Source organism: Pseudophryne corroboree, chromosome 6, assembly GCF_028390025.1.
Source record: "Pseudophryne corroboree isolate aPseCor3 chromosome 6, aPseCor3.hap2, whole genome shotgun sequence".
Lineage (NCBI taxonomy): Eukaryota > Metazoa > Chordata > Amphibia > Anura > Myobatrachidae > Pseudophryne > Pseudophryne corroboree.
In genome coordinates this window covers 769446959-769459569 of record NC_086449.1, presented here as the reverse complement: position 1 = coordinate 769459569, position 12611 = coordinate 769446959, and the positions used below count along the sequence as shown (strand labels likewise).

The 12611-nt window shown below is 44.9% G+C and overlaps 1 protein-coding gene across 3 annotated transcripts in view; it reads left to right on the top strand.

Moving 5' to 3' along the window:
• Nucleotides 1-12611, top strand: part of CAMK2A (calcium/calmodulin dependent protein kinase II alpha) — a 339869-nt gene that overhangs the window by 258103 nt on the left and 69155 nt on the right. For all 3 annotated transcript variants that reach the window (XM_063928633.1, XM_063928634.1, XM_063928635.1), the window contains exons 10-12: nt 1956-2078; nt 2196-2279; nt 10964-11006. In XM_063928633.1, the coding sequence (XP_063784703.1) occupies nt 1956-2078; nt 2196-2279; nt 10964-11006 (250 nt within the window). The remainder of the gene's footprint in view (nt 1-1955; nt 2079-2195; nt 2280-10963; nt 11007-12611) is intronic.

Below are 12611 nucleotides of genomic sequence, written 5' to 3'. Positions count from 1 at the left end.
CTTACCGCGTTGCTGTCCTGTGTGTGAGAGGAGGAGAGTGCAGCGTGCGCCTCTCCTGCCCCTCAGTCTCCGCCGGTGGTTCGGGTGTCTACCTTCAATTAGGCGTCCATCTGTGAGCCAATCAAAGATCGCGGTCTGGCAGCCAACAGGAGCCTTGGCTGCCGGTCCGCGAGCTCTGATGGTATCACGGGCCGGCGCCGAATTGAAGGTAGACACTGAGAGGCAGGAGAGGCGCATGCTGTGCTCTCCTCCCCTCAAGCTGCAGCGGCACGTTGAGCAGCAGCGGAGGGAGGGAGCGGCGCCCCGGCGGTGGTGGGTACGGCGTACCCACGGCTAAATTCTTAAGGGTACGCCGTACCCACCCGTACCCGCCCACTTGCACCGCTGACTGCTGGTTAATGCTTTATAGCACATCATGCTTAGGGTTACATATAACAGTGATGAGCAGCCCTAGTTGCCCAATATTTTGCCATCAATACCAAGAGGAAGAGACTTTAGTGACTTTGGCTGACTGTGCACCATTACATACAGTATCTTAGGCAGTACACCTGTGTGAGTACGTCGGCCTTTTATATACTTCATATTCATTTACTGCTGTCTTTTCTTTGTTTTTGTAGGTAGGAAAATTTGGCAATCAAGCAGCCCCTTTATAAACCCTGCCTAATTCAAACCTGATCGCTGCAGCAACATTTTTCTCTAATGGGCAAAACCATGCTGCTCTGCAGAGGGGGCAGATGTAACATGTGCAGAGAGAGATTTGGGTGGTGTGTGTTCAAACTGAAATCTAAATTGCAGTGTAAAAAAAAAAACCAGCCAGTATTTACCCTGCACAGAAACCCACCCAAATCTAACTCTCTCTGCACATGTTACATCTGCCCCACCTGCAGTGCACATGGTTTTGCCCATTAGAGAAAGATTTTGCTTTTGTGATCAGGTCTGAATTAGGCCCACAATCAGAAGATGCTTAATATTTGCGGGTACCCGGCGAAGTCACCATTTATACTGATAACCTGCAAGTATACTGATAAATAGGCCCCTTAGCAAAGTGAGACATACTGTAACTGGCCGCTATGTAACTGCACCAATACATTTTACTATAATCAACCCTAATAGGATGCTATGAGGTAGGTTCAATTCTAAGTGATGGCCAAAAGGGATGGACAGTGGTACATCGCTAATTTTCCCTCACATCCCTTACTTAAGCAATACAGGACATAGGGGGTCATTCCGACCCGATCGCTCGCTGCAGTTTATCGAAGCACAGCGATCGGGTCGGAACTGCGTATGCGCCGGCGCCGCAGTGCGCCGGCACATGCTGGACGGCCGAAGGCTGTCGTTTCCTAGCGAACGCCTCTGCCTGATTGACAGGCAGAGGCGGTCGCTGGGTGGGAGGGGGCGGCACGGCGATGTTTGGCCGCCGCTATGGGGTCGCGGTCCGGCCAACGCAGGTGTGGCCGGACCATGCGGGGGGCGGGCCGCAGCGGCTGCGTGACGTCACACGCAGCCGCTGCGACCAGGGGCAGCGATGATCAACTCCCGGCCAGCCGCAGGAGCTGCGCTGGCCAGGAGTTACTCCATAAGTACAAAAGCTTCGCCGCTGTGCGATGCTTTTGTACTTGTGCGGTGGGGGGGCCGGCACTGACATGCGGGGGAAACTAGCCCTGTGCCGGGCATCCCCCGCATGTCTGGAAACATGATTGTAGCTGTGCTAAATTTAGCACAGCTACAATCAACTCTGAATCACCCCCATAATCTGTTCCTTTCAAATCCGTGACGATCCAACCCTATCACTTTGAGGGCGTGCCCACCATTCCCGGAGATACAGTCCCCAAAAGTGGAACAGTTGGGTATAACTACTTATTGCAGACTTATTCCCTCAAAGATGTTCATCCGTCATTAAATGCATTGTTACTTGCAAACTAATAATAATTAAACGTTTTTCCCTTGTTCACCAGTTTCCTTCCCCCGAGTGGGACACTGTAACACCAGAAGCAAAAGATCTCATTAATAAGATGTTGACCATAAACCCAGCAAAAAGAATCACTGCTGCCGAAGCACTGAAGCACCCATGGATATCAGTGAGTGGTTCCTATACGTCCTTCAATTGCTCCACGTCCTAGTGTTTCTCACGTGCTGTCTTCCCAGTATTCTTTCCTCCATCTAAAGAAATTATCTTTGCTCCCGCCTGTTTCCAGCACCGTTCTACAGTGGCTTCCTGTATGCACAGACAGGAGACGGTGGACTGCCTGAAGAAGTTCAATGCCAGGAGGAAGCTAAAGGTAAGACTGCAACTGAAACCAGAGGCCTGTGGGTAATATGCAGAGAACGCTATACAAACAGGACATATTTTTAGGAAATGTCTCAGAATGGGATGCAGTTAATTTCCCGAACGACGGGATCCCGGCGGTCGAAATACCGACACGGTAATCCTGACAGAAGGGGAAATGACACAGCCCTCTCACATGTAAATTTCTCGGCACATTTTTGATCTACCCTTCCCCCCCCACCACCAATGCAACATGGTTTCACCAAGGTGCAAAGTTACTAGTTTTTTTTTTTTGCTCCACGAACTGTGAATCCCTCTCTATTAGCCATACAGTGATTATGATCAGTAATATCTAGATGTTCTTTTTTATAGCGCTTCTATCCTGTCTGTAATTACACATGGAATGATGTACAGTACACTGTATTGTACAATGAATGGTCTATGGTAGTGCATGAATGTGGTGGACATTTGTGTCCTATGTATGAAGAAGATGGGATACAGTGAGTTTTGCTGTGTGCATGTCTCCATAGCTTGTGCGTAACACACACAAGGGTGGTATGTAATGGCGCCCGAGTTCAGCGGCCGTGCGGATGGCGGCTGAACTTGGATGTTTTTTTAAAAGGGCAATCACTTACATGGCAAAACTATGTATCGAGCCTTGGAGAGGTAAAGTGGAAAAGTTACCCAAAGCAACCAATCAGCTGCTATTATTTATCTAGCACAGCCTATCAAATTACAGTTCTAAGATGATTGGCTGCTTTGGGCAACTTCTCCACTTTGTATCTCTCCAAGGCTTGAAACATCTTCCCTAAAGGGTCATTTTTACCACAGTTTCTATCCCTGGGCCTAATTCAGACCTGATCGCTGCTGTGCGTTTTCTCACAGGCTGCAATCAGGTCTGCACTGCGCAGGGGCGACGGACCGCAGCAATGGGGGGGGGGCAATGCGCCGGCCAGCGATGGGGTGGTGCGAAAATACCGAACGCACCGGCGATCGCAAGGTGATTGACAGGAAGAGGGCGTTTGTGGGTGGCAACTGACCATATTCAAGGCGTGTCCGGGAAAACGCAGGAGGGACCAGGCGTTTGGAGGGAGGGTTTCTGACGTCAGCTCCGGCACCGATCATCGCAGCAGCAGAGTAAGTCCTGGGCTGAGCAGAAGCTGCACAAACTTATGTTACAAATGCGATTGTACACCTGCACACAACCAATACCCTCCCTCTGTAGGCGGCGACTATCTGATCACAATGCGAAAAATGCACCCTAGCGATCAGGTCTGAATTGGGCCCACAGTACATTGCCTTTGTTAAGGTGCACACAAACAGTGCAAAGTAACCTTACGATTTTGACTATATAGTCAAAATGGTAAGAAAGGTCATTGCAAATCGCACCGTGTGTACACGGTGGGGTCGGTATCGCAATAAAAAATCCTGTGCAGGCAAGACAATTTTGACTATATTGTGTACAATCTAGTACATAGTATAGTCAAAATTGCCATTTAGGTGGTCATTCCGAGTTGTTCGCTCGCTAGCAGTTTTTAGCAGCCATGCAAACGCTATGCCGCCGTCCTCTGGGAGTGTATTTTAGCTTAGCAGAAGTGCGAACGATTGAAGAGCGGCTACAAAAAAATATTGTGCAGTTTCTGAGTAGCTTCAGACCTACTCAGCGCTTGCAATCACTTCAGACTATTCAGTTCCGGATTTGACGTCACAAACACGCCCTGCGTTCGGCCAGCCACGCCTGCGTTTTTCCTGGCACGCCTGCATTTTTTCGAACACTCCCTGAAAACGGTCAGTTGCCACCCAGAAACGCCCACTTCATGTCAAACACTCTGCAGTCAGCAGTGCGACTGAAAAGCTTCGCTAGACCTTGTGTGAAAATACATCAGCTGTTGTGAAAGTACGTCGCGCATGCGCACTGCGCAGAAGTGCCGTTTTTTTCCCTTAATCGCAGCGCAGCGAACATTTTCAGCTAGCGATCAACTCGGAATGACCCCCTTAAGTCAAAATCGCACATAGTCAAAATTGCAAGTAAAGTCAAAATTGTTGGTTCTGGCCTCCGAGGATTTCAAGGGAAATCGCATAGTCATAATATCTCACCGTGTGTATGCAACTTTACTTCCTTTAAAATGGTTAATATTGCATTAAGATTGAAGTAAGCAGTATAAAGCCAACCATCCTTGTGGGGAGTAGCAGCGGTCAGAAATAGATCTTCTGTTGAACATTTTGTTATTTACTTTTACCCTCTGCATTTGGACAAAAAGTTTGATGCAGCCCGGACTGGCACATTTTTGTGTTACCTACTGATCTCGAGGCAAGGCAATACCCAGGGGCAGAAGCTCTACATTGTCACACTTGGAGGGTTGCAGTACATTACCTGAGGCTTCTCTTCTGGGGGAAGTGAAACCGTGATAAATAACCAATGAGCACAATGATGGTGTGTCTGCTGCTGCTGATAGGTAAAGTGCCCTGGCTGATGGACAATGGACCAATCACCTTCCTGCACAGAGTTGTTGGTTAACTATGTAAAGAATGAAAAGCTCAGTGACAGTAACACCAAAAAAAGACTACACCTACGGTACCTACCTTTATGGAGTAGTATATAATAACCACCATAATAACAGATGTGTTAGTCCTGTCAGCAGTCTATGTGACTAGCTACATGTGGAAACGACTGTGCCGTTCAGCGTGCATTCCGACAAGTCGGGTTTCCCGACAAGTCGGAAAAAATGGGGCAGTAATGAATAGGTCGGAACCCCTTCCGACCTAAAACTGTCAGAAGCTGCCGTCTTTCCGACAAGACGGCAGCTTCCGACAGTTATTGAATATACCCCAAAGTGGAATAGTTGCCCATAGCAATCATTAATCTAGCACAATCTATGAAATAACAAAGCAACATCTCCACTTTATCTCTGTCTAAGAGCCTGCCTTCAACTGAGCCTGACTCAAGGAAACCTGTGAAAGAGAACTGAGCAGGAGAAGCTAGACCCAATTAATTGGTGTGGCCGCTCCACTGCCTTCTGTCGCTTTCCTCCTCGTTTTATCTTAATCTCATTTAGCACTTTTGTCTTCATTCTCTCCCGAGGAACTGTCCCACCTTGCTCTTAGCTGCCAACATTGTATATGGCTCCACACTCAAATGCTCACAGCAAGCACTGATTGGTTTGCTGCTGCATAGACCACAGCGAATATCCACACAGGATAGACCATGGGGACAAGAAAAGCTGCCGACTCACCTTTCTAGAGCTGCCTGACAGATGAGTGGACTCTCCTTTTCCTTGCCACGGCTTCTCCACATACTGCCATCTGCAATAAGGCTCTGTGCCCTTAGGCACTTCTAGCCCACTCCATTTTCCCAAACCTGTTGTTGAAATGAAAGCCACCTTAAACAATTTAGAATAATGACTGGTAAAAGATTTCTTTTTTTAAAGCAAAGTAAAGCTGAATTCATCATAGAGCAATCAGCCGCAGAAACTCTATGCTGTCTTATGCGGCGCTTCTGGACTTAGGATAACTTCATTTGCTTTCTTATAACTTTTGATACATCTTTCTTTTTATCATTGCTACAATAACATAGACTTTATATATCCTTCCTAAATGATTGACATGTGTAACGCATGTTTGAGCTCTACTCAGATAGGGGTCTATTCATGAAGCAGTGAAAAGTGTGGAGAAGTGACCCAGTGAAGAAGCTGTCCGTGGCGACCAATCAGCATTGAAGTAACATTTATCATTTGCATACTGTAAAATTATACAGAGCAGCTGATTGGTTACCATGGACAACTTCTCCACTGGCTCACTTCTCCACTCTTTTCACTGCTTGATGAATAGTCCCCGTAGTGCCCGAGATAGTTGCATTGTGGTTTTGAGCATAGGTCAAAGCTGAAGCATTTGACCTGTGCTCAAAACCACAATGCAACCAATTAGTTTGCACCAGCAAAAATAACAACAAACAAAACCCCAGCATGATAGCACAGTGGTCATCATTGTTGCCTCACTGCATTGGGGGCATTCTGAACGTGGCAGTATCTGAGTAGAGCTCATACTTCTCCATCTGTTTGTGTGTATTTCAAAAGAAATGTTGGTAAGTGTACTGACTTGTGACATATTAACTATGGTGTGTATGTACGCTTTTGTATTAGTGAATATACTGTAGATTGTAAGCTCTAAGGCAGTTTTTCCCAGCCTCGGTCCTCAAGCCACACTAAGGGGTCTATTCACGAAGCAGTGAAAAGTGTGGAGAAGTGAGCCAGTGGAGAAGTTGCCCATGGCAACCAATCAGCATTGAAGTAACATTTATAATTTGCATACTATACAATTGTACAGAGCAGCTGATTGGTTGCCATGGGCAATTTCTCCACAGGCTCACTTCTCCACTCTTTTCACTGTTACATGAATAGACCGCTATCAGTCCAGGTTTTAGTGATATCTACACTATATTGCACAGATGGTTAAATTAAAATAATTTAGGTACTAATTGAGTCACCTGTGCTCAAGTATGGATATCCTCCAAACCTGGACTTGTCTTGAGACTGGGTTTGGGAACCTCTGCTCTAAAGGAACAGGGGCTGATGTGGAAGATTAAATATGCTCTGTATGCTCTGTGTAATATGTAGGCGCTATTTTAAGGGTAATCCTATATAATAAAAGGCTAATGCTGCTCCTCACCTCTAGGGGGGAATTCAGGTGTTGTTAAATAATAAATATATAAGGAAAAACATGTAGCTATGAGAATGCTAACAAGCACTGAGCAGATATTAAGGCCGGACCGTGTGTTTATTCTGCGTTTATCTCATATATTACTGATGCTTGGAGGAACATTCAAGGCAGATACAATTCATGTATCTACTTGACATTGCTGTAGAAAATCGCACATTTTTCCATGAAGACCAACGTCAGAACAACGTATAAATCTGTCTTGGTTGCAATTAAATACGCTCACACACATCTTAATATTAACAACAGATGCTTTGTACAAATTCTTTGTATAAAGTACAGTATTTCATGAGTCGTCCAAAACACGTTTGGAATACATACAGTTATACACTCGGGTGGTCTTCAGGTTGCCGACTGTTGGGATCCCGGCGCACAGTATCCCGGCGCCGGAATCCCGACAGCCGGCATACCGACAGATTTTCTCCCTCATGGGGGTCCACGACCCCCCTGGAGGGAGAATAAATAGCGTGTCGCGCATAGCGCCCCACCGTGCCCGCAGCGTGGCGAGGCAGTGAGCCCGCAAGGGGATCATTTGCGCTCGCCACTCTGTCAGTATGCCGGCGGTCGGGCTCCCGGCGCCGGTATGCTGGTTGCCGGGAGCCCAGCTTCCGGCATACCATACTACACCCATACACACACATGGAATATGTACACAAATACACACATACTGTGTGCAATACACACAAATGGAATATGTACACAAATACACACATACTGTATGGAATACACAAATGGAATATGTACACAAATACACACATACTGTATGGAATACACACAAATGGAATATGTACACAAATACACACATACTGTATGGAATACACACCAATGGAATATGTACACAAATGCACACATACTGTATGGAATACACACAAATGGAATATGTACACAAATACACACATACCGTATGGAATACACACTTATGGAATATGTACACAAATACACACATACCGTATGGAATACACACTTATGGAATATGTACACAAATACACACATACTGTGTGCAATACACACAAATGGAATATGTACACAAATACACACATACTGTATGGAATACTCACAAATGGAATATGTACACAAATACACACATACCGTATGGAATACACACATATGGAATATGCACACAAATACACACATACCGTATGGAATACACACTTATGGAATATGTACACAAATACACACATACCGAATGGAATACACACTTATGGAATATGTACACAAATAAATACACACATACTGTATGGAAGGAATACATAAACAGATACACACATATGGAATACATACACAAATACACACATGCCATATGGAATACACACAAATGGAATATGTACACAAATACACACATACTATATGGAATACACACATATGGAATATGTACACAAATACACACATACTGTATGGAATACACGCATATGGAATATTTATTTATTTATTTATTAACAGTTTCTTATATAGCGCAGGAAATTCTTTTGCGCTTTACAGTTGGACACAATGATACAACAAAACTGGGTAATAAACAGTCAGAGGTAAAAAGGCCCTGCTCGCAAGTTTACAATCTATAGGAATATGTACACAAATACACACATACCGTATGGAACACACACAAATGGAATATGTACACAAATACACACATACCGTATGGAACACACACAAATGGAATATGTACACAAATACACACATACTGTATGGCATACACACATATGGGATATGTACACAAATACACACATACTGTATGGAATACACACATATGGGATATGTACACAAATACACACATACTGTATGGAATACATAAACAAATACACACATATGGAATACATACACAAATACACGCATATGAAATACATACACAAATACACACATATGGAATACATACACAAATACAATGTAATACATACACAAATACACACATATAGAATACATACACAAATACACACATATGGAATACGTACACAAATACACACATATGGAATACATACACAATGGCCACCTACTTAAACATATGAAATATATACAAACAGAGAATTGAGCACTCACCATGAGTGCTGAATTTTCTGTCTTTATATATATATATATATATATTAATGTTCTGTTTTTATATATATATATATATATATATATATATACATATAGATAGCTATATATACATATATATATAGCTATATATACATATAGATATAGATATATATGTATCTTATCTTTCCATTGAAAATCTCCTGCGGTGACATTTCCAATAATCCCATATGAATGTTGCCAGAAGTCTTTGCTCTATATGGCGTGCTCTAATTATGACCCACTGGGCACTGTATTGCAGCATTGTACATATGCAGATTTGGCAGAACAATAGAGAATATCAGTTGGTGGCTCCGTATTTACTCTGGAGCTGCTTCAATGACATGGAAGATCAGTAGATCTCCAGCAGTGTCATTTAGTCATACAGTATGACCTCTTAAGCCCTGTACCCACGGGCCGATATAGGAGAGATGTGTGCTGAGCGAAGCGCTCAGCACACTCTCTCCTGCCGCTCAGCACAGCGCGATCTGTGCTGAGCGTGCGGGGGGAGACGGGGGGGGCGCTCACTTCATCCAGCGGGTGAAGTGAGCGACCCGCTAGATTGGCCTGCATGCATGCAGGCCAATCTAGCAGCGGCGATAGCGATGTGCGGGGCCGCGCATCGCTATCGCCGAGGGGGCTACACACGGAGCGATCATCCCGATATTCTAAGCAATCTAGTCAGATTGCTTAGAATATCGCGCCGTGAGTACCCCCCTTTAATCTATTCCAGTGATTGTAACCAGTGTGTCCAGTTTATATGTTATTTCATTCTGTTTTATTTCTTTTCTTCTTATGTCCTACATGGCTAGTGTCTGCAAACAAGGCACATAACAAACATACAGTATAACTGTTACAACTGATTATTTAATATCCCGGATTTTTCATTAGCTACAGAGTAAAGGGTCCGATTCAGACCTGATCGGTCCACTATGAATTTGCAGATGTTTGCGATCAGATAGTCGCCGCCCAGACAGAGTGAAAATCCGCCCCGTGAAATCTGCAAACACGGTCAGCTGCAAATCCGTTCACAACTCACCATCGAATGATTTTTGCAGTGTTGCGTAGCCCAGGACTTACTCCTCCAGGCTGATCAGGGCCGGAGCTGATGCCACACACCCTCCCTGAAAACGCTTGGACGCGCCTGCCTCTTTCCTGACACTCCCAGAAAACAGCCAGTTACCACCCCCAAATGTACGCTTCCTGTCAATCAATTCGGCCTTGTGCGTGCACATTACCATATGTACGCATGCGCAGTTAATCGATAATCGTCCGCCTTGCAAAATCGCACAACAGTTGATCAGATCTGAATCGGGCCCAAACAGCATTAGTGCACAAACGGGCAAATATACCATGCACTCTGCAGGACCCGCACTTGTGCAATTCGCATATATGAGCCTCATTGCCCTTAACCACTGAGCCACTCCTTCTCCTCTGGAAGTACACAATCTCCTTTTTTTAAATGAGCGCAACCACTAGAATGTTTATATAGGCCAAGCATGTCCAAACTGCGGCCCTCCAGCACTGGAGGGCCGCAGTTTGGACATGCATGGTATAGGCTGTTATGGAATGTCCTAATGACGTTACTGGTTTGAAAACTGCATTGTTTTTTTTTTTGTAATATCCCACTGTACGACTCTCTAAAGGCTGCTTGTCATATGTAAGCGTGTTTAGTATGCGTGGTACAGCTATGTGCATTCTCTAGAGCAGGAACCAAGCTGGCGTTGGGGATATATTATAGATTACTGAAAGCATGACAGACATTCAGAGGAGTTTGAGATTGGGCCACCTCCAACACCAGTGTAGGCTGTGCACCACATGTCACAGTCAGACGTACAATCTCAAAGCCCTTATGGTTTGCAGAACTGTCCATTTCTGACTTTGTATTCAGCTGCCTGTCCGTTATATAAAGGTTCTCTATTTTTGTCTCTGATGTAGGGGGCTATTCTAACCACAATGCTGGCTACGCGGAATTTCTCTGGTAAGTGATCTCATTCAATGCCCAATATTAGGACTCTTAATCAGTGCTTTTCTTTCTATGAAAAACAAGTGCCGGTACCCAGAAATCATCTAGCGGTACTCCGATAGCAGGTGCCGGTTCTCCTAAAGCGCCCCTTCATCCAGGGCTGTTCTAAGCTTGCACTTTAATATATTACTAATTTCCAAAGTAATCGCAGACAATATGGCCCCAGCCACCACCCAGTCAGACATTTCTTTGGATGCAGGGTGGGTAGCACAGGGTCCCCCCCATCCCTTGACTGATGGGTCCATGTGTTCTACACATCCTGCATCCATTATAGATATACCACTGAGCATTGCCGTAATAAAAGCAGGGCAGTCATGACGGTTGCTCAGGGCTCCCATGCTACATGACTATTGCTAGTGACACTGTGAACTGCGGGCACTGTGTGGCATAATGTGAATTGGGGGCACTGTGTGACATAATGTGAACTGCGGGCACTGTGTGGCATAATGTGCACTGGGGGCACTGTGTGGCATAATGTGAACTGGGGGCACTGTGTGGCATAATGTGAACTGGGGGCACTGTGTGGCATAATGTGAACTGGGGGCACTGTGCGGCATAATGTGAACTGGGGGCACTGTGTGGCATAATGTGAACTGGGGGCACTGTGTGGCATTATGTGAACTGCGGGCATGCAGTGTTTTTTTTTGTAATTTGTGGATCCGAAGAATTCACTCATTATACTTTTTAATTACTTTGCAATATTATTAGTAAGGGCCGCCACAAATTAGTTGCCCTGGGGTTCACACACACCTTAATCCAGCCAAGCCACTGGGTATTATCAGTAACGTAGCAAGTACTTACTATATCATATCTTCAATAAAAGGGTGCAGGAGTTTAGTGCGTTAGGGGTCTATTCATGTAGCAGTGAAAAGTGTGGAGAAATGAGCCAGTTGAGAAGTTGCACATGACAACCAATCAGCTGCTCTGTATTATTTTATAGTATGCAAATGATATGTGTTACTTAAATGCTGATTGGTTGCCAAGGTCATCTTCTCCACTGGCTCACTTCTCAACACTTTTCATTGCTTCATGAATAGACCCCTAATTTCTTAAATAGCTGTTGTAAATACCCAGTAAAGTTAGTAAATATCACTGTACTGTTAGATATCAATATGTTGCTTTATACTTAGTTCCATTGCGAATGTAGAAGGATGTTGGGCTATAATGCATTACTTCCTCTTCCGAAATCCTCTCCTGCTTCTTTTCTCCTCTCCCCGCTTGGAATGCGTGCTGGAAGTGGCCCATAAAACTTGGGAGTCACTTAAGGACTGTACAAGGGAGTCAGATCTATAGACAGACAACTGTTTATCGTGCACTTGTGCAGCTGTCTTCATGGGATACTTACTTCAAATGACCACAGTATTAAAGGGCTATTATTAGAGGGGAGGAGGCAGCCTGGGCGCGCAGGGACAGAGGCTAGAAATAAATAAACTAACCAGCGGAGGGGCGGATGAAGATGTGTCTCAGTGTCGTAGAAGTTCCAGAGGCACCAGGGGAGAGGGGACCTAGTGTAGAATGAATGGGAGCTTCAGTGTATGGGACAAATACCTCTGATAATTG